Here is a 27,550-nt window from a genome sequence, read left to right on the forward strand (position 1 = left end):
TCAGTGCTCAGCCAAGCACATCCGGAGTCGTCTCTCCCAATCATTTCTCAGGACTTGCTTACTCAATCTCTGATTCTCCAATAAGGTTGGGCTTCGATGACAGCCAATCATAAGTGGAAGATATCCTACCTGCTGTTTTCCCCACCAATCCATGAAGTTTCACATCTACATCCAATGAGAACGGCAGGTAACGAGCTCCAATCCAAAGCTCTTCGGCGTCATGGGCAGCCAATAGGAGTTCGTGTAGAAGAGAGTCTGCTCAACAGCTTGTTATTTGGTGGATTGTGGCAGTAAATCGGGGCGAGTGGGGAATCCGGCGCAGGAACTGCCGCCGCGGCCCGGAGTGGTGTTTCCCGGACGGGGGCCCACGGCGATCAGTGGGGTGGAGGACTCGAGAGCTGACAGCTCGCACTTCACCCTCAGTAGGTAAGGTGGGGAGAAGGGAAGCGGGTATACTGAATGGTCTAAGCGGCAGTAGCAGCTGGTGCTGCTGCCCGGGGTCCCGGTGCAGTTGGAAGCTTTGGAGGAAGGGAGGAAGATGCTAGGCAAGCGGTGCAGCGAGCGCAGGAGAAGTGGCAAGTCAGGGAATAGCGGCAGCAACTGCAGGAACCGCCGCGGCAGCCCCCTCCTCGGCCGCTTCCCCCGGTTACCCGGGAAAATGGCTGTGGGGCTGGCCGCGCCGCTAAGTTTGCTTCCGCGCGGTGAGAAGCCGGCTGCTTGGAGGAGTCGGCCCCCAACTCCGTGGTGCGTCCTTCTCTATGAAGTCCATGGCAGGACCCGGGGGGCTAGGGGCTGGGGGGCTGGTATCTCTCCGGGCTGTACAAAAAGTTGAGGCGGGCGCGGGAGGAGGCGGCGGCTGCCGCTGTGCGGCTCCCCTCCCCTCCCACACCCTACCCTGTCCGGGCCACCTCCCCTCCTCCTCCCCGCCCCCCAGCCCCCTCCTCTGCGCTGGGCTCCCCTTGAGCTCGCGGCTCCGGGCAGCAGGCCGCCGCCCCTGCCCCTTCGGGTGAAGGAGCGCTTCTCCTTCTGACATGGTGCAGAGCGAAGGAAGGAGAGCAATGGCGCCGTGACACTCCGCTGCCGCCACCGCGGGCCCGGGGCGGGCCGAGGGGGCCGAGCGGCGGAGGCGGGGCGCGGGACGAAGTCTGGGTATCTGGGGGGCCGCTGAGTGAAGGCTCGGCGGTCACCTGTCTAGAAGACCCGGGGAAGCCCAGATCGTGCCCTGCCCTTTTCCAGGGCGATCAGTCCCGGGGCTCAGAGTTGAGCATTCCAGATCAAAGTGACCAGCGAAGCGGGGGGCGCGGTGGGCCGCTGCGGAGCTCTGGGGTGGACCAGGCTGCCCTTTGGCGCCGGTGGGATTCTCTTTGCCCTCTCGGCTCCTGCGTCCTGGCTGCCCTCCGAGGGGGTCTTATCCTTTGGCTGCTGAGGGTTCTGCCCCTCCCCGCTGGCGTTTGTTTACTTTCTTTTCCTGGGTCGCTCCCCGCTGTTGACTGATTCTGTGCCTGTCTTCCCTCTCCACGGTTCTAGCGACAGCGAAGAAAACTCGTTGAGCTGGAACCCCACAGATCACCAATAAAAATGAAGGTAAGTAGAATCAACTCGTCTGAACCTCGTGCCCTGGACACTGCCAGTGGTGAGGCTGGTGCCTTGGAATGTCATCTTTTTGTTACTTAAAATTGATTTCTCCACTAAGCAGCACTTTTGGAAATGGGAACATGTGAATGGTGAGAAATATTTGTAATGCAGTCAGTTCAGCTCTCCTGTAGCAGTTAGCACTTTGGAAAGGCTGGGCCAGCCTTTCAATTGTTGTCCATTCGGCTAGTATTTTTAAACACTTCCTGTGTTGGCAGTAACCTTTGCAGAAGTAGAGCTTTTGTCTTGCTTTGGTTCTTTGGGGAATTTTTTGAAAATATTTTTTTTTCTTGTGTGATTTTTCTCCCAATGTGATTTCTGAGAGAAAGAATATGTGAAGTGAGTAAAAGAGATATCATTTTCTTCTTGGTGGATAAAGCAGATTTCTGCAGTTACCATATTTGAGGTTGAACTCAAAACAATTAATACTTAGTTTTAGTTTAGTCTTTATAGTAAATATTTTTAAAATATATCCATCCTTGAATACACACACACATGCACATTCTTCTGAAGACTCCTAATCTTGGAAACATAGATGTTTAAAAAGGAAAGGAAGATCTCATAGCAATTTCTGGAGACATTTGTGTTTCTGGTTAGATTTTTATTTGTCACACATATTCTCCAGTTTGCATTCTTTGTAAATGCCCTTGACTTTATCTATGTCTATACCTGATCCATGTCTTATTCACAGTTTTAGCACCTTAAGCTCTAAAAGGTAACATTTTCCTGAACTCTCTCATCTTCCTGTTTTCTTGAAATAAGTGACACATCTCACCTTGTCTAATATTACTTGGGAAAACTTACTGGAAAATGAGCACAGTTGTTTTCTATTTAAAAATATATAAATAAAGTAAAAATGGTTACCTTTGCACCTAGTTATGTTGAATTGAACTTATGAATATGCATAACTTTTGAAGAGATAGGTAAAATGACAGACTGAAATAGCATCATTCTGTAACTCTCGAAATTTCTCATTTTTAAAGTATCATGGCCATTTGCTAAAATAGATATTTCTAGCTGATGGTGGTGGCACATGCATGTGATCCCAGCAACTTGGGAAGCTGAGGCAGGAGGATCATGAGTTCAAAGCCAGCCTCAGTAGGTTAGCAAGTCCTTAGTGAGACCCTGTTTCAAAATAAAACATAAAAAGTGCTAGGGATGTGGCTCAGTAGTAAAGTGCTCCTGAGTTAAATCCCCAGGACCTAAAATAAAATGAAAGTAGATATTTCTTAGTAAAGCTTTTTTTCTTTTTCTTTTTTTTTTAAATACCAAGAAGACCAGTGTAGTAAACTAGTTATGGATGGAATCCTGAACCATCAGGTCATATATACATTCATCAGCTGAATTCAGACTTTACCTTTCCTTTATAACTTTTAGCCAATGAATTTTCCAAAAGAGGTTGACTTCTTATCTGTGTAGGTATACTACATCTAAAACAATGTTGCTTTAAACAGCTCTATCAACCAATTAATTATGTACTGTTAGTGTTAGATTCAGTAGAAATATTTCTTTTTAATTTGAAAACAATTATGGGGGGCCATACATGAATAAGTTTTATGAGACATTTAATAGATTTTTTGTTTTCTCTTATTTTTATGTTTCTTATGCAAATATTAGCTTTTTTTTTACAAGACATTTGTATGTGGAGAATAAACGTTATTGAATTTCCTTTCTGATATTTTTTAATTACACTTTTAAACATTTTATAATATTAGGAAATTGGTATATAAAATGAAATGTTGTTAATAAAATGTTTGTTTTGGGGGTATTCAAATTATCAATGATATTAATAAGCAAATACTGTTTAATGTTCTCATTGCTTTAAACAGAACTTTTTAATGCTGCCTTAGGCTGGGTTAGGGAAAATAGTACTGACATTCACAGTTTTATGTTCCTTTCATCAGGCGGCGGATGAGCCTGCCTACCTGACAGTGGGAACTGATGTCAGTGCCAAGTACCGAGGTGCCTTCTGTGAGGCAAAGATTAAAACGGTGAAAAGGCTGGTGAAAGTTAAGGTAATATATATGTATGCATATATGTGTATGTTTTTTAATGTAACAGATTCATTAACTGAATTAAAAGATTAGAGTTTTTTATCTAGAGGGGAAGAATGAAAATATTTTGTTTATTGAACCTATAATATGTGAAAGCACTGTTATACACTAAGCTTATAGGAAAAGCACATGTTAAAAATTGAGAAATAACTTCAAATGAGAAATTATTCCAAGATGCTTCTATCAAAATACCACGCTCATGATACTCCTATTATTTGGATCTTTCCTGTTTGTAGTAGCATACTTATTATAATCTGTTTTCTCCCCTTTCATAATGTTCAGGTAGACTGTTTCAGTAATTAGAAAGAACAGTACAGTGGGAATTGTGTTTTTAAGACAATATTAAAAATGAATCAAAAGTTGATTTTTAAGATGTTTTTATGACCAGAAAAAAAATTAGATTAATATATTACTGTATAATATTTGGAGATACAGAAAATACAGGTGAATTAATACTTATAGCTTACTTTTCAGAAACACTGTTAACAATTTTTGTTTCCTTCTAGTAATTTTTCCTATATAAGTATAGTTTCTGTCAGTCTTTGTTATTTAAATGCAAAAGTTCCTGTTTATAAAAATATTTTTAACATTATACATGAGCTGTAAAATATATCATGAAAGTTCTCCGTGATAACATTCCAAAGAGATTCAATGTGATCTTCTAGGTTTTGTAATGTGCCTCTCATTATTGTTGTTATTCTTGGATCATGCTGTACCTGTAGTTTGCAATGTGCTTTTATTCATTTACATATCTAATGTTTTCCTACCAGAATTAAGCACCAAAAAGAGGAAACATCTGACTTGTTCTATCCCTGACACCTACAATAGGGCTTAATACATAACAGGTTCTTAAAATTTGTTGACTAAATGAATGAACTGGAGCAGTGACTCGAAAAGTGTGGCTCCCAAACATTCAGCATCAGCCTCAACTGGGAACTTGTTCACACTGAAAATTCTTGGGCCCTTTTCTGACTTGTTTGCAAATCAGAAACTCTGGGGGTAAAGTTCAGTAATTGTGTTTTAACAAGCACTCCAAATGTTTCTGGTGCATGTTAAATGTTGAGAATCATTGAATTAGAGAAATGTGATTTGTGTGGTAGAGTTTTTCATGATTCTTAAAAATTTTTTTTTTAAATTTTGATCTGCCGTTAAAATTTTTCTGTAAGTATGGTTAGGATATTGTTTGGTGTTCATTGCTTCTTTGTTTTAATAGCCTTTTTTTTTTTTCTTTTTTTTTTATTGGTTGTTCACAACATTACAAAGCTCTTGACATATCATATTTCATACATTAGATTGAAGTGGGTTATGAACTCCCAATGTTTTAATAGCCTTTTAATCATATAAGATTCGATTACTAAATATTTATGGTAGAGTCTGATTATTTTTACTTTTTTTTTTCCTGTGGCTCTCATTTACTGACAATCAGAACAGTGATAATTTTAGGATTGTTTTTATCATATCAACATTACCTAGAATTTGAATTTGCTCATTTGTGTGATTGCTTTATTTGGGATGGTTACCCTATATATTTGGGAGGAAAGGATTTTGGAGGAAGGGAGAAAGGAGAATTAGAAAGGAACTATTTTGTAACTGAATTTGCTCATGATTATTGTTCAGATTAAGGACCTCTGGTTTTAAGTAGGCAGTAAAGTTTGATACCTTTTTAAAAAATTTTTAAATTTATTCTAATTTGATATACATGATAGCAGAACACATTTGAATTAATACTACACATATAAAACACAATTTTTCATGTCTCTGGTTGCACACAAAATAGAGTTACACCATTCGTGTCTTCATACATGTACTTAGGGTAATGGTGTCCATCTACCATCTTTCCTACACTCATATCCCCTCCCTTCCTCTCTCTCCCCTTTGGCCTACCTAAAGTTCCTCCATTCCTCCCATGCTCCCCCCCAAAGTTTGATACCTTTTTAAGAAAATATTTGATAACAACCAGAATCTCTAATGACTTATGACTTATTGATAAAATGCACTAAAGTTAGTTTTAAAGTTATAAAGTAATCATTATAGATTATAAATTTTCTATTGTTCATTCACTCAGCAAAGTTATTAAATGCCTATAATATGCATTGATACTGGCCTACTGCTGGGGATTTAGTAATAAAAGGAAGACTCTGGCTCACAAGGAACTCTAGTTAATGATGAGAGGGACAATAAGCATAAATATAAGACAGAATAATAATCAGAGGTAACCACAGGATACTAAGAAAGGGCCCTTAAAGACATGGTTGTTACAGTGTTAACATGAATGAATTGTTTTAAACTGAAGCATGCAAATTATTGTGCAAAAATATTTTTCAGGTACTCCTGAAACAAGATAATACAACACAGTTGGTGCAAGATGATCAAGTAAAGGGTCCTTTAAGAGTACGTATGTTATACAGTTTAATATAGAAAATAATGAATTGTAAACTCATACCATAACTTACCGAATTTAATTTTATAATCAACATTTTAAAAGAATGTTAAACAGAAAATAAAAATACAAATGAGATATTTGTGTGGTTAGTATAAATTATGATTTGCAATATTTGTATAGTTAGTATAAATTGTGATATTGCAATAATTGTATCTTTAAAAGAAGGTCAAGCATCTAACATCAGGGTAATTTAATATACATATAAATATGTTAAATCTTCGCCCATCCTTTGTTTTAAATTGTTAGACTGAATTTGTTTTTTTAAAATCGTTGCCGTATCTGAGATGATGCCTGCTAAGTTAGATACCAGTGTTGTAAGCTTGAATCTTCTGTTGTTCTGATTTATCAAGTAAACTATGTTCATTTCATAATTCAATTTAATGAATACCTTTATTATGTGTTCTGTCCATTTCTGGCCATTTGTTTATGTAATAAATCTTTGTTATGTCAGAGTACCACTTCAGTTATTATCTGATATACAAAGGTCTGGAAGCTGAAAGAAGGTCAACTGGTCCATCCTTCTGTCTCCAGGTGAACCTTTATCTAAAAGGTCCCTTAAATGCAAATGCTGAGTCCAATATTCAATATTTCTATGAAAGAAAATTGAGACTATTTTGGTTGTCTTATATTTTTATGGTTCTTATTTAATTTTCTTGAAGGCAGTGTGATATAAAAAAGCTCTAAAGTAAGATTTAAGAGACTGGGTTCTCATTCTGGAATCTGCAAATTATTTTCTCTTTCTGAGCTATAATTTTCAATTTATAAAATAGGGATGATAATCGTTATCTTACTTAAGCCAAAGTGCTTTGGGGTCAAATAACATAATGAAGATAGGAGCACCATAAATGATAAAGATCTAAGCTACAGTAAGGAAGAATTATCATAAGTATTATTTTTCTTACCCAGATAATGTAGATGGTGGGTGTGATTTGATTTGTTTGTTTAAATTTGGTAAGGAAATTTGGGTTTTATATTTTAGGTTGGAGCTATTGTTGAAACCAGGACATCTGATGGATCCTTTCAGGAAGCTATTATCAGCAAGTTGACAGATGCTAGCTGGTATACTGTGGGTAAGTAGTTAAGTAATTTAATACATAGATTTGATTTGGAGGTTACATATACCTCTATTTTGTGGATACACTGAAGCATTGTGTTGGCAGACAACCTTGTGTTTATTCTTTCCTGTCAATTTACTGGATATAGCTGGATTAAATTTTAATGATACCCTACTCTTAACAAAAGAGTTGCTTGGCCATTTGTGTTGTTTCATCCAAGAATGTACTTTGTTTTAGATTATTTTGATATTTCTCTTAAAAAGTAAGAATATATAATTATTTTTCTTCCATAAGAAAAAAATCAGATCTTTTCGTTTGTTCTTTAATTGCAATTAAAATTTCATAGGTGCTATTGCTACCTGTTTTATAAGGGTGATCTAGATGTTACCATAGAATTTTCAAGCTAAAAATGTTCTGACAAGAGCAGAGTCAAGCCCAGATGTTTGTAGCTCCATTTTTTACGTTCAGTACAATATGGGTTCTCTTGTTGGCAGATTTCATGAAAGATTTAAACCAACTGCAGTGGATTTGAGGTTTTGAGGATCTCAAACCTCTCAAATTTAGTTAAGTCTGGGGATAGCAATGCAAGAATCTTTCTTTTAATAAATATAGTAGGTGATTCTGGCATGACTAGTACATATTTAGAAAAACAGACTGCATATGAGCTCCTGGGATCCCAGCTAATGGAGAGGTTGAGATAGGAAAATTTTTTGAGTCCAGGAGTTCCAGTTTAACTTGGGCAACAGTGCAAGACCCCCATCTCAAAAAAATCAAAGGAAGATGATCATTATGTTAATGTGAATGTATTCTTAACATTCCATATGTTGGCTTACACTGGTTGTAGAAAACTTTAGTGAGAAGCAACAAGTATCATACTATATATAAATGAAAACCTTCAAGTAGTACTTAAATAGTTGCCATCATTATGCTGATGAGAATACCAATAGATAATGTTTCCATATCTTGCAGTAGTTTGTACTACACATTCCTGTGGATTATATCTGATACTATGTTTTATACTGGATACCTGTAGCATTATTGTTTTTATATTTATATTATGATATAAGTGGTGTAATTATAATGTAATTATCTTGTCAAAAGAAAGAAAATGATCTTTTAGGTTTACCTTTAGTGTACTTGATTCATTGCTTTGGATAAAAATCATTCATTTCCAGTTAATGCTCAGAGTTGTGAAAAACATATTTGGTTTAAAATTGTACTTCCTGTGTCTTGCTCTGTAGCTTCTATTAGCAGCAACAGTTTGCTGTATGTAACTTCTTTTCCTAACCTTTTTTATTCTCTTTGGACCTATTGTAAGTTGTTGTTTCACAATGAAACCATTATTCTGAACTACATATTTTTATTAATCATTGTTGTGGCTATTGATAATTGTTAGAGATTCAAAACGTAAGCTTAAAGTTAACTCTTACGGATTTAATAAATAGTTTTTTTATGTATTAAAGATGGCTTTGGTCAAAATGACAGAAGTTGGTTTGTGCAGAATCATGTGAAATTATATATTGCATATTCAAATACTAATATTGCATCTTATGATACTTACTATCAAGGTTGCACTCAAATTACTTGTGAGGCTTTTCTGATTCAAATACTAAAATGCTCATGTTCTGCAGGTTTTCACATTCTGGGTTTCTGCATCCCAGAACAACCATTCGGTTATGAATTATGACCTCTGTACTCTATGTGAGTGGTATTTTAAGATTTCTGAATACAAATTGATACTGAGCACTCTCTATGGGGCTTTTCTGTGTTGGGTAATTACAGAAGAAATTATATCATTCTTGTTCTCAAACTACTTAGAACCTAAATTGCATATAATCAAAGTATCAAGCATTAGCGTACATAAGAATCAGTTGGCACTTAACAACAAATGATTTGAGGACCTCAAATCTCTCAAATTTAGTATGTCCAGGGATGGCAATGCAAAAATCTTTCTAAGTACATTAGGTGACTCTGATGCAGGTAGTACACACTTAGAAAAACAGATGGCACATGGAGAAATAGAGATTTATTTTGGGAGAAAAATCCAAATTATTAAAGAGGACTGGGGATATAGCTTAATGGTAGAATGTTTGCCTCACATTCATAAGGCCCCGAGTTCAGTCCTCAACACTGCAAAAACAGAACAGCAAAAATAAAGTATTAATGATTTTTGCATTTATGTGCATGAATCAGATTTTCTTCTATAAAAAGATTTTGAGAGGCACTATGAAGTTAAAGTACACTCATATTACCCTACTATGAGTAATGTTTATTGATGGAGGTGGACCAAAAGAATGGTCAGAGTACACATAATGAGTTTTTTTACTATTTGTTTTAAAACAGTGGCAAACTGGAATCTGTGCACTCTTGTAAGTCATGAGCTTCCTATGTATTTCCTTTATTGAGCATATATTACCCATTATGTTTAATTGCTTGTTTCTGGAAGTTTTTTTCATTTCCCATTGTCGGCAAACTATTATATAGGTAGAATCAGAAAATTATACAAGATATTGATATTCTTTATGATCTTTTTTTTTTTTAAAGAGAAGCGGAGAGAGAATTTTTTAGTATTTATTTTTGAGTTTTCAGTGGACACAACATCTTTATTTTTATGTAGTGCTGAAGATCGAACCCAGCGCCTAATGCAAGCCAGGCGATCGCGTTACCACTTGAGCGACATCTCCAGCCCCATTTATGATCTTTTTTTAATTTCATGAAATCTCTGAAGTTATGTTGCATTATTAGAAATGAAAAAAGAAGACACTACATTGCTGGCTTTAATGAAATAGGACTTTTGATCATTAATTATCTAAAATTATCATTAGGGTTGGGGTTGTGGCTCACTGGAAGAGTGCTTGCCTAGCATGTGTGAGGCCCTGGGTTCATTCCTCAGTACCACATAAAAATAAATAAGTTAAATATAATGGGGAAAAATGATTAAGAAAATAAAATGAAATTATCATTAGTCAGTGACATTAATTCCTTGTTTAATATAAGTATTTTTCTTCTGTTATAGCTGGTTAACCAGTTTAAAAGAGATGGATATAAAATGATTCAGTGTTTTTAAAATTTTAAGTCTAATGCCACTTTGCCCCCCAATGTTGAACTATACAGAGCCCCAGGTCTTTTTTTTTTTTAGCATTAGAATATCATCTCTATCATAAAACAGTTGCTTCCTACCATAATCTACTGATTTGACAGTTCTAATCCTTCCACTAATATAAGGAATCTGTGATATATGTGACTATTGTTACCTGTCTAGTCATTCAAAAGGTGTCAGAATTGATTTTAAAATTTATATCTCCAATTGAATATTGCAATTAGCTCCTCAAATATACAAATTCAGATATTTTGAATGTACCATTTTTTTTCTTTTTGCTTTTTGTAGTACTAAAATAGCACATTGTACTTGTAAAATAAGGAAAATTTAAAGGAAGAAAATGTCAGCAATCTACATATTGGATGTATATATATATATATATATATATATACATCCTATTTCAGGTTTAACACTAAACTTGATTCTATTGTTTAAATTAGTACAGTATTTTTATAACAAGAAATACTTTTTTAAGAATCAGATGTTTTTGGCCAGGTGTAGTGGTACATGATTATAATCCCAGTAAGTTGGGAGGCTGAGGCTGGAAGATCACAAGTTCAAAGCCAGGCTCACCAATTTAGTGAGGTCCTAAGCAACTTAGTGAAACCCTATCTCAAAATTAAAAAATAAAAAAGTCTGGGAATATGGCTAAGTAGTTAAGTACTCCTGGGTTCAATCCCCAGTAAAAACAACAATGACAACAACCAAAAAAATCAAATATTTTTTTGTGTTGTAGTTATTGTTTGAACATTTGTTATATCAGATTTCCTAGATGTTCTACTTGATAGAGTATTGAGTAGAGGATGTTAAATTAAAATGCTGAATAGACTGTACTGCAGGCTCATAAGGCTTTTAATTTAGTCTTACATACCCTTTTATGACAGTGTTTTTATAATCAAATCAATCACAAAAATGTTTTCAAAACCAGGTGATAAACACTTACTAGGAGGTCATTAATTTAGAGAAGTACTAAGCATCAAAGAAATCTTTGACTTTAACCCATTATTTAAATGATCATGTAAAAGACTTAGTATTCACTCGATATTTTGTTAATGTAAATACATATGTATACATACACACATATATAAATTTCTCCAGTTTTTAGATTGCTTAAATTTTTGAGAGACTTCTGTAGCTATCACACAACTCTTAGAGTAACCATCTTTGAGAACTATTGGAACTAAAGCAATTTTGAACAAAAAGAACAAAGCTGGAGGCATCACACTACTGATTTCAAAACTATGGCAATCAAAACAGCATGGTCCTGGTACAAAAACAGACATGGACCAATAGAACAGAATACAGAGCCCAAATAGAAATCCATGCATTTATAGTCAGTTGATTTTCAATGAAGGTGACAAAATGGGGAATGGAAAATCTTTTCAATAATGGTGTTGAGAAAATTGGATATTTACATGAAGAAAAATGGAATTAGAGCATCAGCTTATACCATATACAAAAAAAAAAAAACAACAAAAAACCAACAACTGAAAATAGATTAACTTACACCTCAAATTATAAAATGACTAGAAGAAAATGTGGCTAGAAGTTCTATTACATTTACCTGGGCGATAAGTTGTTTTTTTTTTTTTTAATGATTCCAAAAGCACACTGCTATGGTTTGGATGTGGCTTGTCCCCAAGGTTTCATGTGTGAAGGCTTGGTTTTAGTGTAGAAATATGATGTGGTCTGGAACCTTTAAGAGATGAGGCCTGGTTTGAAGTGTTCAGGGCATTGGGAGAGTGCTTTCCTTGAAAGGAATTGAGTTACTAAGAGCAAAGTGGCCTTTAAATCTTCCTCTGGCTTCCTGTCTCACTGTGATCTGTCTTACCCATGTACTTGCCATCAAGCCATCTGCCATTAGGCCCTCATCACAGGTTGAACTTATTGGGCTGCTTGGTCTTAGATTTTCAGCCTCCAAAACTGTCAGCTTCAGGTATTTTGTTTTAGTAAGGAAAATGGACTAATACAATCAACAAAAGCAAGAATAGATACATGGATTACACCAGAATGAAAGTTTCTGCACAGCCAAGAAATCATTCAACAGAGTAAAGAGACAACCTGTGCAATGGGAGAAAATATTTGCAAATATAAGGAGTTAGTGTCTAAAATACATAAGGAACTCAATAGTAAGAAAACAGCCCAATTTAAGAATGGCAAAGGACCTTCTGTGTTCCAGATAAGTTTCCCCAAAGGCCCATGTGTTAAAAGCTTTAGTGTAGAAATATGGTCACTAGCCTGTGGCATGATTGGGAAGTGGTGGAACCTGTAAGATGTCTGGTCATTGGGGTTGTGCCCATGAGACCCCAGCTCCTTCCTCTTCCTCTCACTTTTGGTGAATGGTTTTGCTATGCACTGCTGCCATGATGTGCTACCTCGCCACAAACCCCAAAGCACCTACCAATCTTGAACTGAAACCTCTAAAACTATAAGCCTTTTAAAATAAGCCTTTTCAAATAAGCTTTTTCTCTTAAGTTGATGATTTCAGGTATTTGTTACAGTAACTGGAAGCTAACACAGGACATAGATATTTTTTCCAAAGAAGACCTACACATGGTCAATGGACACCATCATTCACTACATAATGACATTTTGTTCAGTGACTGACCACATATATGACAGTGGTACCACAAGATTATAATTGAGCTGAGCAATTCCCATCACCTAGTGACTTCATGAACTTTGCAATGCAACAGTTTACTCACACACACGCTTGTGATGCTGGTGTAAATAAACCTGTGCTGCCAGTTGTATACAAGTATAGCACATACAATTGTATATGGTGCATAGTATTGATAAATGACAATATTACCAGTTTATGTATTTACTAGACTATTTATCATTCTTTTAGAGTTACTCTTTCTACTTAAGAAAAAAAAGTTAACTGTAAAGCAGCCAAGGCTGGTCCTTCAGGAGGTATTCCAGAAGAAGGCCTTGTTATCACAGGGGATGACAGTTCCATGGGTGTAACTGCCCCTGAAGACCTTGCAGTATGACGGTATGACAGTGCAGAGGTGGAGGATGGTGATGTTGATGCCCCTGAACTTGTGTAGGCTTAAGCAAATATGTGTTTATGTCTTGGTTTTTAACAAAGTTTAAAAAGTTGTTTTTTTTTTTTTAAAAAGACAAAGCTTATGAGGTATAAAGGAAGAAAGTATTTTTGTGTCTTAAAATGGGTGTTGTTATGTGGATCAAGGAGTTTAAAAGTGAACTTTATAAACTAAAAAGTTACAGTAAGCTAAGATTAATTTATTATTGAAAAAAAATCTTACATACGTTTAGTGGAGCCTAAATGTTCAATGTTTATAAGATCTATATAGTGTGTGGTTTTACTCTAGGCCTTTACATCCACTCACCACTCCATCATTGACTTACCCAAAGCAATTCTGGTCCTCAGATTCCATTGATGGTCAGTGCCCTATACAGGTGAATCTCATCTTTGTTGTTTTCCTTTAAGTAGATTTTCGATTTACATCAAGTGTTGTAATAACAGAGATACTATTTTTTGACTTTCTATGCAATATTTTTACTGTACCCTATGTTTAGATATTTTAAATACATAGGTACTTACTCTTGTGTTACTCTGGCCTACGGTATTCAGTACTGTAACCTGCTGTACAAGTTTGTAGCCCAGGAGCAATAGACTGTATTATACAGCCTACTTATATAATAGGCTTCACCCTCTAGGTTTGTGTAAGCACCCTCTGTGATGGTCTCACAATGATGAAATCACATGATATTATAGTTTGGATCTGGTGTGTGTCCTAAAGGCTCATGTGTTGAAGGCTTGGTCCCCAGTACAGAGATGAGGATTTGGGGAAGTGATTAGATCTTGAGGGCTCTGACTATTGAAGGATTCATACCTTAGTGGACTATTGGGAGGTGGTGGAAACCGGAGGAGGAGGAATCTAGTTGGATGATGTGGTTCCTTGGGGGCATACCCTTAGGGACTATACCTGACCCTTTTCTTTCTTTCTGCTTCTCAGCTGCTAGTATATGAGCAGCTTACCTCTGCCACACCGTTCCACCATGATGTTTGTGCCTTGGAGCCAGCTGACAAAGGCCTGAAACCATAAGTCAAAATAAACCTTTCCTCTTCTAAGGTGTTTTTCTCAGATTATTTTGTCAAGTTGACAAAAAGCTGACTAACACCACTGACAACACATCCATGAACATATTCAGACTCTTGTTAATTGATGCATGACTATAGATGAAAGAACGCTCAACATATTAATCATCAAGAAAATGTAAATTAAAATCACCATGAGGAATCACTTAACACTTGTTGGAATGGCTGTTATCAGAAGGACAAAGGATAAGGAGTACAACAGGGATATGGAGAAAAATGAATGTTTGCAACCCTTGTTCATGGGAATGTAAATAGGATAGCCAATGTAGGTTCCTCAAAAAATTAAAATAGAACTTCTGTATTATCCAGCAATTCCACTGGTGTTTATCATACATCCAAAGAAAAATGAAACTAGGATGTCTAAAAGCTATTTGCACTCCCATATTCATTGTAGCATTGTTTCTAATCGTCAGTATATGGAACCAATCTGAGACTTTATCAACAGATGAATGAATAAATAAAATGTGCTATATATTCATAATGGAATACCATGCAACCTTGAAAAAGAAGGAAATCCAGTCACTTTTGACAACATGAATGAATCTGGAGGACAAGCTAAGTGAAATAAGCCAGACACAGATAGAAGAAATGCCACATGAACTTTGTTACAGGAAGAGTCTAAAAAAGTCAAACTCAGAAAAGAGTAGAATGGCAATTATGGGGTCTGTGGTGGGTTGCAGGGGATGAGAGATTGGTGAGATATTAGTCAATACAAAATTTGTTAAGTAAGTTAAAGAAATCTGTTGTGTGCAAGAATAGATTCTAAGTGTTCTCACCACAAAAAAAAATATATGTGATGTAATTCATATGTTAGTTTGATTAGCCATTCCAATGTATACGTACTGTATTTCATAACATTACGTTGTATAGTGTAAATATATACTATTTTTATTTGTCAAGTAAAAGTAAATTTCTTAAAAACTATTGGTTCTACCTAGGAGATATATATATATTTTTAATTTTAAAGCTTTTACCCCAGCATGTAAAATATTCTGTTAATCCTAATTGCTGTCCAAAAACATAACAACAATAATATTTATTTTTGTGAAGTCAGAATTCTTGACTTCCTCCCCATTTTTTTTTTTGTAGCCTAGGCGCAACAGAGTATATTATATAGCATAGGTGTGTAGTAGGCTATACCATCTAGGTTTGTGTAGGTTTATTTTATGTCTCCTTATACCAGATTATTATGTCTTTTGATTCTTCCTTAACAAAATTAATTATAGTTCATTGGTTAACCTTCTGAATCTCAGTTTCTTTATCTATAAAAGAAGGATAGTGATTCCCAACTTGCAGAGACTTTTGTATGGATTACAATATGGTAGAAGCTTAATTAGCAGTAGCTAATTACATCTTTGGAAAGATATATCTTTATTTACTGTTATTATTTTACTGTCCTACATTATCATTGTTATAACAGGCAGGCAGATATTTTTTGTTGTTTTTTCTCTTTCCATATTTTTATTGGTACACTGTAGTTTTTTACATAATCATGGGATTTCTTGTTATAAATTCGTACATGCACACACAGTATAACAATATAATTTGGTCAGTATCACTCCGTACACACCCCTTATTGTTTTCTGATTGTGAATTCTAACAGATGAGGTTTAAGGTTTGTATATTTTGTCTTTTTAATATGATTAGTGTTGTCATGAGAATATCATCTTTTTTGTTTTCCTTTAAGTAGATTTTCGTATTTACATCAAGTGTTGTAATAACAGTGATACTACTTTTGACTTACATCCATGTTCTTTCCTATTCAAATGCCATTTTTGGTAGACATCAGACATAAAGATTATTAAATCCTTAGAGTTAAACTTTTTTTCTCTTGGCATGTCGTACCATGTACCATAAAGGTGAACTAAATCTTACTTTAGACAACAGCTAATCATTTCGCTCTTATCAAAATCCTAAAGTTACTTTTCTGTTTTGTTGTTGTTCTTTTGGATGGTACTTTTATCATGGAAGCCAAGAGAGGAACTTCTTTCAGAAGGAGCTTCTTTGAGGTTTTGTTAATCAGGGATGTCAAGATTAATAACTCCACTATGTTGTTGGATTTTCATGAGTTTCAGAAAATCTTTAAAAGTTACATTACTTAACAAATGTATAAAGTACTTCAATATATACATTTGTGTAGTTTTGTGAATTAAAAAAAAAAGCTATTTCTCTTTGTTTGTGTTCATTTATAAAACTGTGAAGTAGTCATACCACAACCCTCTTTTGAACAGAAACTAAGGAAAATAAATTGTAGAAATTTGTCATCAGAATGTTTTGATTTAGGGCTGCCATTGACAAATGATAGAACCCTGTGAAAAGACTTTGCTATTTAAATATGATATTATCAATCATCCTTATTCTCATTTTCTCTCCTCATACCTACACTTAAATATGTATATACACAGTATCACTATCTTTACCATTGTAGGCGTAAAGGAAAATTGAAACCTTTAAGGTTTTATTCTTTATAAAACTTTACACTACAGGCATTAATACTAAGATGAAGAATTATTTTAAGTTTAATGATCTCATTTGAATTTTGAAAGAATTGTGGTTTATTATACTTATTAACATATACATCATGATTTTTGATGTACATATTTTGGACATTATTAATCAGGAGCACATTGGTGATGTAATTGATGGAGGATGTTGTGTTTTATTCTGTCATTGTATGTGCAGGCAGTCATCAATTTTTGGATCATGGACAGCACATAGCACAGCTGCTTTTGTGAAATCATTGTGGTTCTTTGAATATATGCTTCAGTACCTTTTATTGTCTCCTGCATATAAGAGAATATAAACTAGATATCTTTAGTCTCAGAGAACTGATTGAAATAGATTAGTACACAAGTGCTTTTATTTAAGTTTTCTTTTAAAAACTTTTTAAAAATAAGTTTATGATTTGAAGGCAGAGTGCTTACTAATGAAACATCCTTTTTTAAAAAAATTCAGAATTCTCATTCTGATATTAATATAACTAATTCTTAAGTTATTAAGTCGAGGTGTTGTAGAGTTTTCCTTTGTTAATATTAACTTACTCTGTTAAAATGGAAAAGAATCTAGAATTAAGAAAATTAGGATTAGATCTTAATAATGATAATTTTGTATATATATATGGTTTCCTGTGAATATGCTCTTTTCATAAGATATACAATCACCATTGTATGAATATGCATTTTAAGTATCTGAGATGAGGATTCTTTCTTCTTATATTTTATTTCTTCATAATACTAGATGATTAGATGTCTTCTGAAAGCATTTTCTTCTTAATAAGCTTAATATTATGATAAAATCAGTACATTCTGCAAAATTAAACCTATTAATATTATCAAAACTATAGTTAGTTTTATGGGGAGTATTAATGAGAAATTGTTAAACTACCTTCATTTCTTGAACTATTTAAACATAGTTAATTAAGTAGTATGATTGTGTTAAATAGGTAGTAAAAGTAAAAACTTTCACTGAGTAATCATAACTTCTTTTAATTTCTTTTTTAAAAAAACAATTTTGTATCTTTCTGAAATTTCCTTATTTCAGTCTTTATTTCTGACTCACTTATAAGTGTCTTTCTAGCAGAGGAAAAGCTTGATCCTTAGGACTTTCAAATTTGGCAACCAGTATTTCCATATCATGCAATTAAGTAGAAGAAGTGGCATTAGCCAATAGCATTACTGAGGTCAAACAGCTTCAAGAAGTCAGGGGTACTCCATTGATAACTGTTGCAAAAGAACTCGTACTATTTCTTTTAAACCATTTTTTTTTTTTTGCTTATTCTTCTAAAAGGGAAGAAAGTTTAATGTTCATTCTTTGCTGGGTTTGCTAATGTTAAGAAGGTAGTTCTATAGTGATAGAAATTTAAAAAGCAAATGGAAAGAAGTAGTTGGGGCAGCCATTTAACCTGAATCTCTTTGGTATATACAGTGTAAAAAAATGTGTTATGTTCATTTTAAAGAGTTCTGAAAAATTGCTAACAAATATTAAGCTCTAAATAAATAGCAATAATACCAGTCTTTGCATTGACATTCTTATTTAATTTGTGTTCATAAATGCTCTGATATCTTTTGCTTATTTCGTAGTGTTTGATGACGGTGATGAGAGAACATTGAGACGAACATCACTTTGTTTGAAAGGAGAGAGACATTTTGCAGAGAGTGAGGTAGGGTGACAGGGATGGACTTTTTGGGTTTAACAACGCTATTGGTCTAGAGGTAAAATGTGAATTTAATTCATCTATTTCTTATCCAGACACTTGACCAGCTTCCATTAACAAATCCAGAGCATTTTGGAACTCCAGTAATTGCAAAGAAAACCAATAGAGGAAGAAGGTCCTCACTTCCAGTGTAAGTTTTTCATATTTGGGTATCTTAGTTATAGTTAGTACCACATTAAACAGGTTATTTTCCCAGTATGACTACATTTGATTGGGTAACCTGGATAACCTTTTTTCAACATCTTGTGTCCTTATGTTAGACATTTTATTTTGAGTAGACCTTATCCTTAATTATTCTCATTACTTTGCCCTCAGGTTATCATAACTCCATTTTCAGAAAGGCTACATTTGTTTTAAATTACTTTGCCCAAATCCTTAATCTTAATGATGAGTTCCCTTTTGTAATAGAGTATATGTATTTCTTTTACCTTTTTATTTTCAAAATTTTTCACACTTAAAAATTGAAAGAATAATACAATGAAAACTGGGCATGATGGCTCACTTCTGTCATTCCACCTATTCAAGAGGCTAAGACAGGAAGATGAGGCCAGGCTGGCAACTTAGTGAAACAATGTCTCAAAGTAAAATTTTAAAAAGGACTGGGATGTTGGGTGCAGTGATGCAGCACTGTAATCCCAGCCGCTCAGGAAACTGAGGTAGAAGGATTGCAAGTTCAAAACCAGTCTCAGCGACTTAGCAAAGCCCTCTGTAACTTAGGAAGATCCTGTCTCTAAATAAAATATAAAAGGGGCTAGGGATGTGGCTCAAGCAGTAGCGCGCTCGCCTGGTATGGGTGCGGCCCGGGTTCAATCCTCAGCACCACATACAAATGTCCGCCAAAAACTAAAAAATAAAATATTAAAAAAACTTACCAAAATAAATAAATAAATAAATAAAATATAAAAAAGGACTGGGGATGTGGCTCACTGGCTAAGCATCCCTGCATTCAGTCCCTGATTCTTAAAAAAAAAAAAAAGTGTGGGCTAAGGAATTAACTCACTGGGATTACTTGCCTGTCACATATAAGGGTTCAATTCCTAGTCCTGCCAAAAAATAAAAAGTAATAATAGTAGTAATGCAGTGAACTTTTATATACTTTTCATTGGTTTCACCAATTTTTAATGTTTTTTTGGGGCACATTTTGCTTTATAATCCTCTCTTTTCACATATGTTGTTATACTTAATTCTGCCCATTGTGCTAATAGTAGTTTTTATGACATCCCTTCCCTTTTTCCTCTGATTTTCCCTCTGATTCTAGGATATAATCCAAAATCATACACTTTATTTTTTGGGAAGTATTGGGGATTGAACTGAAGGCTTCATTCATGCTTAGCAAGCACTCTACCACTGAACTACAACTCAAGACCTTTTTTAAAAAAATATTTTTTTTAAATATTTTTTTTTATTTGTAGATTGACACGATATGTTTATTTATTTATTTATTTTTATGTGGTGCTTGATTGAACCTAGGGCTTCACACATATGAGGCAAGCGTTCTACCACTGAGCCACAGCCCCAGTCCCAGATCTTTTTTTTTTTTAAGTTTCGAGATAGGTTCTCACTAAATTGCTTAGGCTGGCCTCAAACTTGAAATCTTCCTTCTTCAGCCTCCTGAGTTCCTGGTTTTATACACAGGTGTCATCAACCTGTCTATGTGGTTCTTAAATGCCCTTTAATCTGGAGAAATCCTTTGACCTTTTTTGTTTTATATAACCCTGACATTTTTGAAGAATATAGGCAAGTTTTAATAGACTGTTAATCAATATGGGTTTGCACAATAGTTTTTTCATCATTATATTCAGGTTGCATATTTTTGACAGTTATACTATGTAAATGATACTGAGTTGTTTTCAGTGCTGGTGCATTTATAAGTGTATGTTATCAGTTTTTCCCATAATTGGTGATATTAACTTTGATCACCTACTTAAGGTGCTGTCTACCAAATTTCTCAACTTTGAAATTAATCATAGTTTACCATTTTCCCCTTTGTAACTCATGAATCTGTGTGATGATACTTTAAAATTATTTAAATACTGTGTTCTTTTTTTTATACTTATTTTTTAGTTAGACACAATATCTTTATTTATTTTTATGTGGTACTGAGGATCGAACCCACGTCCTCACTCATGCTAGGCGAGCATTCTACCACTGAGCCACAACCCCAGCCCTACTGTGTTCTTTATCAAACTTTCAGTGGTCTTTGTTATTCGATAATTTTTGCCTACCACTATAATACCAAAGTGGTGATTTTTAAAAAAATTTTTTGTGTGTGTTTGCTACATTTCTTAACTATCATGTAACTACAGTAAAAATCTTTTTCTTATCACTATGGACTCATGAATTTTAATTTTACTTAATAGGTTATGATTCACTGTTTAAAAATTAATTTTGATGCTCAAGCTGTCCCAGTTTTAGCCAGCAGGAGCCTCTCTGTGCCCTTTCAACATATCCTCACCATTTCTTGAGCATTTTGTCACTTTCTGGCATGACAAAGTATCTTAGCCTCATGTTATTTTTTTCTTGCCTCAACTCTGGAATTGGCTATTTCTCCAGGGACCCTTGTTTCTATTAGTGGAAAATAGTAGTTAGAAACCAAGACCCAAGTATAAGACCCAAGTATCAGATGTACTTATTGCTGCTGGGAGAGGGTGGGGAGGTTTTATAGTAAAGATTTTAAAAGGCAAAGTCAGTAATGCTTAAGTTGAAAACCAGAAAGTAATAAAAGATCTTTGGGGTCCCTAAGTGGAGATATCCATTCCACTACTTCCTAGATATGTTAGTTTGGAGAAATTATTTCACCTCTGTGAAATTAAGTACATTTACATATATTTACTCTAGTGTTCACAAAACTTGCAAGATCTATGCTTTTAAAAAGTTGAGTCATCTGGTTTCTCAAAAGTGCTTCTCTATTTGGAGAAGCAAATAGAAGTGTTAGAAGAAGATTAAAAAAATTGATCAATTCAGACAATAAAAAAAGCAGTGTGGAGTTTGACATCTATGAAGAGGAAAAGAAGGAATGAAACCATAACAGGATTAGGAACTGAATGAATTTGAACCACTTAATAAGAATTAATAGTTTTGTATACCTGTAGTAACTCCAGCCATATCAATGTAATACAGGATGTTTTTAAGATATCAAATTATTCAATAACTCAAATGAGAGTACATATACATTTTTATTAAAAAGAGATTATAGGCTTACAATTAATACATACTGATTATCCTTTAGGATAAACTTTTGTTATCCAGAGAAGTTACATAGATAAACTTTCATCTCTGTTTTCCTGAGATATTTTCATAGACTGTTAGAAAACTAAAATTTAGTATCTGACCTCTGGCATTAAAAAACAGAAATGCAATCTTCAAAAATGTAAGTACTTAATGGTGGTGTAGTTAGCCTTTTCTGTCCCAGATGGTGGCTTCTATGAGGACCTACTTGATACAGTGAAGTGGGCTCAGTTACTATAGACAACTCAGGGATGACTTGTGTGAGGCTAAGAAAGTATCCATCTCCTCAGTTCCAATAGGTATAGAGAGTCTACTACATTATGTGCTGAATTCAACATACTAAATTCAAACCACTTTGATTGTGTTGAATAATGATTTATGTTAGCATAATGATCCGATTATTCTAACTTGTAGTACTGAAGATGAAAAGGAAGAAGAAAGTAGTGAAGAAGAAGATGAAGATAAGCAACGTCTCAATGACGAATTATTAGGAAAAGTTGTTTGTGTGGTATCTACAGTTGAGAGGACTGAATGGTATCCTGCTTTGGTAAGTAAGGTTTCTTTGCACAGTTTATCAACCATATAAATATTTATTTAGAATAGATTTTTAAAAAAAGTTTTTGAAATATTGTGAAAGCATTACACAAATTTAATTTGGTGCAGATTTAAAAACTGAGCGGTCAGCCAGGTCTACAAAAATCATATTTCACTGTAGTCCTTTATTATTCCCTTTTTTTCATTCTCATTTACTGGAACCTTTCAATTTTTACCTCAAAATATGTCCAGTGGCCTCTCTATCCATTTTTGTACCTTCAGGTTCCTTTAGCTTGATTCCTGAATTCTTTTTTTTTTTTTTTTTACTAAATTCAGACTACTTTTCTACTTTTAAAGTTAGTTACATCTTTTTTAAATAGTGATTTAACCATGATAATCCTATTCTCAAAAATAAACCTTCAGTCAGGTACAGTGGCACAAGACATGTATATAGTCACAACTGCTCCAGATATTCAGACAGGAAGATGGCTTGAGCCTTGGAGTTGAAGACAGGCCTGGGCAACAAAGTGAGGCCCTTGTCTCAATAATAAATAAATAAATAATCAGTTTTCACTGAATCTGCCTTATTATCAATTTTGCATTCTTTAAGTGGATATTTGAGACCATCCTTAGATATTCAGTTGTTTTCTAAACACCCCATCCCACCCTGGTTAACTAACATACCTGATTCCTGTGAGCTCTTACCCCACCTTAATTAGCAGAGACAAGAGGATTATTTGATGAGATGAGTCAAAAGCATTTGTCTTGTCCATTGCAGAGGTACATGCCTATAATCCGAGTGACTGGGGAGACTGACACAGGAGGCTCAGGAGTTCAAATTTAGCCTCAGCAACTCAGTGAGTCCCTAAGTAACTCAGCAAGACCCTATCTCTAATATAAGAAAGGGTTGGGGATGTGGCTCTAAGCGTCCCTGGGTTCAATCCCTGGTACAAAAAAAAAAGAATTTGTCTCACTGGGACTCCATTTCGGTTAGCTATTAAATGAGAATAGGGGAATAATAGAAAACATGACTGAAAAGATAATTTGTATCTGGTACAGAAGGATCCTTAAAAGACTAAGTAAGGTTTCTTTGTACAGTTCATCAACCTGTAAGAATTTGGATTTAATTCTGCAGAGAATTTTGCAAAAGAGTGGTATCATTTGAACTGCATGTTTAGGAATGTTGATAAAGCAGTGGTGTGTTGGAACCATTGTTGTTGCAAAGCCAGGAAGGAGGTGGCAAGAATCCATTTGAATGCCATTAGAATGGTTCACGCGTAAGATCATGAGGCCTTCAGTTATGCCTATTCATCCTTTAAGACTTACTTTAAGTCTTAATGCCACACCTCTTCCCTGCCACCTTGGGTTAACTCTTCCTTCTAGGTATTTGCATACTATCTTTTCCCTTGTGGTATCACTATACTTATCCCCATTTTGTTCTTTTTGTATGTCTTCTTTTGTTTGCTCCTCAGTTATACTTTTAGATCTTTAGGGTAGGTACAACTATATTATTAGTCTTAAGAATTACCAGTACCTACCAAAGAAACATTTTCTTCCATTTGTTGTTAAGACAGGATGTGACTGCCAAGAATATTTAATGATCTGGATATATACTGTGCAATAAAATAGTCATGAACTGTATGGGTTATTTAAGTTTAAATGTAGCTTAGTTAAAGTTAAATAAAATTGGGGACTGTGAGTACGTATAGTTTAGTGTTAGAGCACTTACCTAGTACATACGAGGCCCTAAGTGTGATCGCCAGCACAGCATGAAAAAGATTGCAAATCCAGTGCTCAGTCCTGTGTAACTCAATAATACTGTATTGGACAATGCATAAAAAGTCTACGTATAGTGCTAGATTGTAGGAGAGAGGATAGTATTGGGGAACTCATGATCAGGTGTATTTCAGTAATTTATCATGAGTCACTTTTTTTGTACTGGGATTTGAATCCAGAGGCACTTAATCACTGAACTCTACATCCCAGACCTTTATTTTTTATTTTGAGACAGGGTCTCTATAAGTTACTTAGGCCCTTGATAAGTTGCTGAGGCTGGCCTTAAGCTTGCAATCCTCCTACCTAAGCCTCCCAAGTCATTAGGATTAAAGCTGTTCACCACTGCACCTAGCTTTTTTCTCTTTTTGTGAGATGGGATCTTGCTTTGTGGTCCAGGCTGGCCTGGGACTCCTGGGCTGGAGTGATTCTCCTACCTCCACTTACTGATCAACTAGGACTATCATCGTGTGCCACCACACCCAGTTTAATTTTTTTTAAAATATAAATTCTATAAAGTATTCAGAAATTATTTACTAATAAGCATTAAGACATTATTTTTAAAAGTTAAAAAGTGTTTTATTTAGGGCTGGGGATGTGGCTCATGTAGTAGCGCGCTCACCTGGCAGGCATGAGGCATTTGGTTTAATCCTCAGCACCATATAAAAATAAAATAAAGATACTGTGTCCACCTAAAACTAAAAAATAAATTTAAAAAAAAAGTGTTTTGTTTAGATTTTTTTTTCTTTTTTCTTTTTATTTTTTGGTGGTACTGGGATTTGAACCCAGTGTCTCATGCATGCAAGGCAAGCACTTCACCAACTGAGCTATATCCCCAGTCCCCTTTATTTTAGATTTTTAAAAAATTCTTCTAATTATTAAAAGTTATACATGCCGGGCTGGGGATGTGGCTCAAGCTGTAACACGCTCACCTGGCATGCACGGGGTGCTAGGTTCAATCCTCAGCACCACATACAAATAAAAGAAAGATGTTGTGTCCACCGAAAACTAAAAAATAAATATTAAAAAAAAAAAATCTCTCTCTCTCTTAAAAAAAAAAAAAAAAAAATATATATATATATATATATATATATATATACATGCCCTGGTAAGAAAAGGTTCTTAGGTGTTTCTTGTCTCGTTTCTAACAAAAGCCATATTTTAAAATAGATGCTGATTGAAGTATGTTTTTAAAAATTATAATGTGTCCATATTTTCTTTTCCTTTTTCCCTTTTTGAGATACTGGGGATTGAATCCAGGCTCGCTGTACCACAGAGGTATACCCCCAGCCCCTTTTACTTTGAGACAGGGTCTCCCTAAGTTGCAAAGGCTGACCTTGAACTTTTGATTCTCCTGCCTCAGTCTTCTGAATTGCTGGCTTTACAGGTATTCACTGCCACACCTAGCTGGTGCCAGATTTTCATCTCAGATCACAACTTCATAAATTTTATTTTTTGGTCAAAAAATGAATTATTATTTAGCTTAGATGAATCCTAAATATTTTAAAAGTAGAGGTCACATTTTAACGTATATTTTATCAGTTATTCTTTTTACATATTATCCAGAATTTGTTTTTTTATTGTTAAACAGTTCATTAATAATGGAAGTTATTTATAATGGAGCTATTTCTTGTAAAGTATAATCCATTTGAGAAGTTAGGGGACCAGAGGTATTCTTTTAAAAAATATATTCTTTTACTAAACAAGGGAAATAGGGATCATTAGTTCTTTATTTTATATTTCAGGTAATATCTCCTAGCTGTAATGATGACATCACAGTGAAAAAGGATCAGTGTTTAGTTCGATCATTTATCGATTCTAAATTGTAAGTAATGAATCACTTAATAATTTTACATGGGAGAATAAGAAGTAGAATCAGTAATAGACCCACTTCACTGTGTCTTTATTTTTAAAATTCTAATCACTTATTAACTGAGAAGTTGTTATAAGTTTTGAGTTTTTGTAATGTAGGGTAGTTTTTACTGATATGAGAATAATATTAAGAAATGTTATTTTCTAAATAAAGCAAGGCATTGATTTTTCTTTAATTGTGGAACTATTTTAATCATGACCATTTTATATTATGAACTATGAACTTATTTTTTATTGAGTTTATAGTACTAGAATAATTATTTTGACTTTCTGATTAAAACCAGACTGTTGGAAACTTCCCTAAGTTTTCCCTCAGTTTTTTTTTTTAAAGGAGAAATTTAATACATACATTTATTAAGTACAATTCTCCAAAAAAATTTAATACCATAATATATCTCATAGTAAAGATACTTAAGTATTAGTTTTGAGTAATTTTTTAAAAATTAAAATTAGTTAACAATTAAGAAATATTGAACATTAAAGTAAGCATCTGTTTCAGTCAGCTTTTTCACTGCTGTGACTAGAAGACCTGACAAGAACAATTTTAGAGGAGGAAAAGTTTATTTGAAGGCTCATGGTTCCAGGTGTCTGTGTCCATAGGCAACCAGCTCCATTCTTTGGGGCTTGAGATGAGGTAGAATATCATGGCAGAAGAGTGTGGCAGAGAGAAACAGCTCACATGATGATTAGGAAGCAGAGAGACTCTACTCACCAGATGCAAAATATATTCCCCCAAAGCATGCCTTCAATGATGCACCTCCTCCAGCCACACCTTATCCACCTTCAGTTACCATTCAATTAATCCTATCAGAGGATTAATTCACCAATAGGGTTAAGGCTCTTGTCACCCAATCATTTCTCCTTTAAACCTTGCATTGTCTCACATGTGAGTTTTTGGGGGATACCTCACATCCAAACTATAACAGCATCACTATCTACAAGTGTTGGAAATATTATGCTTATTATCAGTTTCCCTGCACTATCTGTAGGAGGGTTATATGGATTTAAGGCTCTCAAATTAGTGGTATTTTGAGTATATAAAACTTCAGAAATAAGATACTAGCTTTGCTTGTATTCTCTCTGATACTTTATTAAAGATGGGGATATGCATGGTCTTAGACTTTTAAAACACTTTTATAAACAAAATAAATTTGATTTGGGGTTTTATATTTTTCATTTTTTAATATAAACTACCGAAGTCATAAATTTTATTTAATAAGTGGTTTTCCTCCTCTTTATTTTTCTGTTATTAGTTATTCTATAGCAAGGAAAGATATTAAGGAAGTAGACATTCTCAATCTACCAGAATCAGAGCTCTCCACTAAACCAGGTAAAATAGGAGGAATCAATCCCTTATTTCAAAATGAATGAAATCCCTTATTTCTCAATGAATAAAGCCAGATCGAATATTCTCGGGTGCCCTTTTTACTGTTTAGAGTTGATTATTGCTCTTATCTGATGGCAGGGTTGCTTTTTTTTTTTTTTTTTAATGGTGTTGGCTTTGAACCCAGGGCCTC

General features: G+C 34.7%; 1 protein-coding gene across 3 annotated transcripts in view; it reads left to right on the plus strand.

Annotated features, from left to right (window-relative positions):
• The first annotated feature begins 211 nt into the window (after window positions 1-211).
• The window catches only part of Arid4a (AT-rich interaction domain 4A), a 73,840-nt gene continuing 46,501 nt past the window's right edge, over window positions 212-27,550 (plus strand). Inside the window, exons 1-10 of one of the 3 annotated variants that reach the window (XM_078049962.1) lie at window positions 212-422; window positions 1,528-1,584; window positions 3,537-3,647; window positions 6,012-6,077; window positions 7,109-7,199; window positions 18,493-18,572; window positions 18,662-18,756; window positions 22,269-22,401; window positions 25,907-25,986; window positions 27,287-27,363. In XM_078049962.1, coding sequence (XP_077906088.1) covers window positions 1,579-1,584; window positions 3,537-3,647; window positions 6,012-6,077; window positions 7,109-7,199; window positions 18,493-18,572; window positions 18,662-18,756; window positions 22,269-22,401; window positions 25,907-25,986; window positions 27,287-27,363 — 739 coding nt within the window. In that variant the 5' untranslated portion in view covers window positions 212-422; window positions 1,528-1,578. Of the gene's footprint in view, window positions 427-1,527; window positions 1,585-3,536; window positions 3,648-6,011; window positions 6,078-7,108; window positions 7,200-18,492; window positions 18,573-18,661; window positions 18,757-22,268; window positions 22,402-25,906; window positions 25,987-27,286; window positions 27,364-27,550 lie in introns of all 3 variants that reach the window. The other 2 variants (XM_005322745.5, XM_013357526.4) reach the window with 2 other exon arrangements.

This window comes from Ictidomys tridecemlineatus, chromosome 5 (assembly GCF_052094955.1).
Source record: "Ictidomys tridecemlineatus isolate mIctTri1 chromosome 5, mIctTri1.hap1, whole genome shotgun sequence".
Lineage (NCBI taxonomy): Eukaryota > Metazoa > Chordata > Mammalia > Rodentia > Sciuridae > Ictidomys > Ictidomys tridecemlineatus.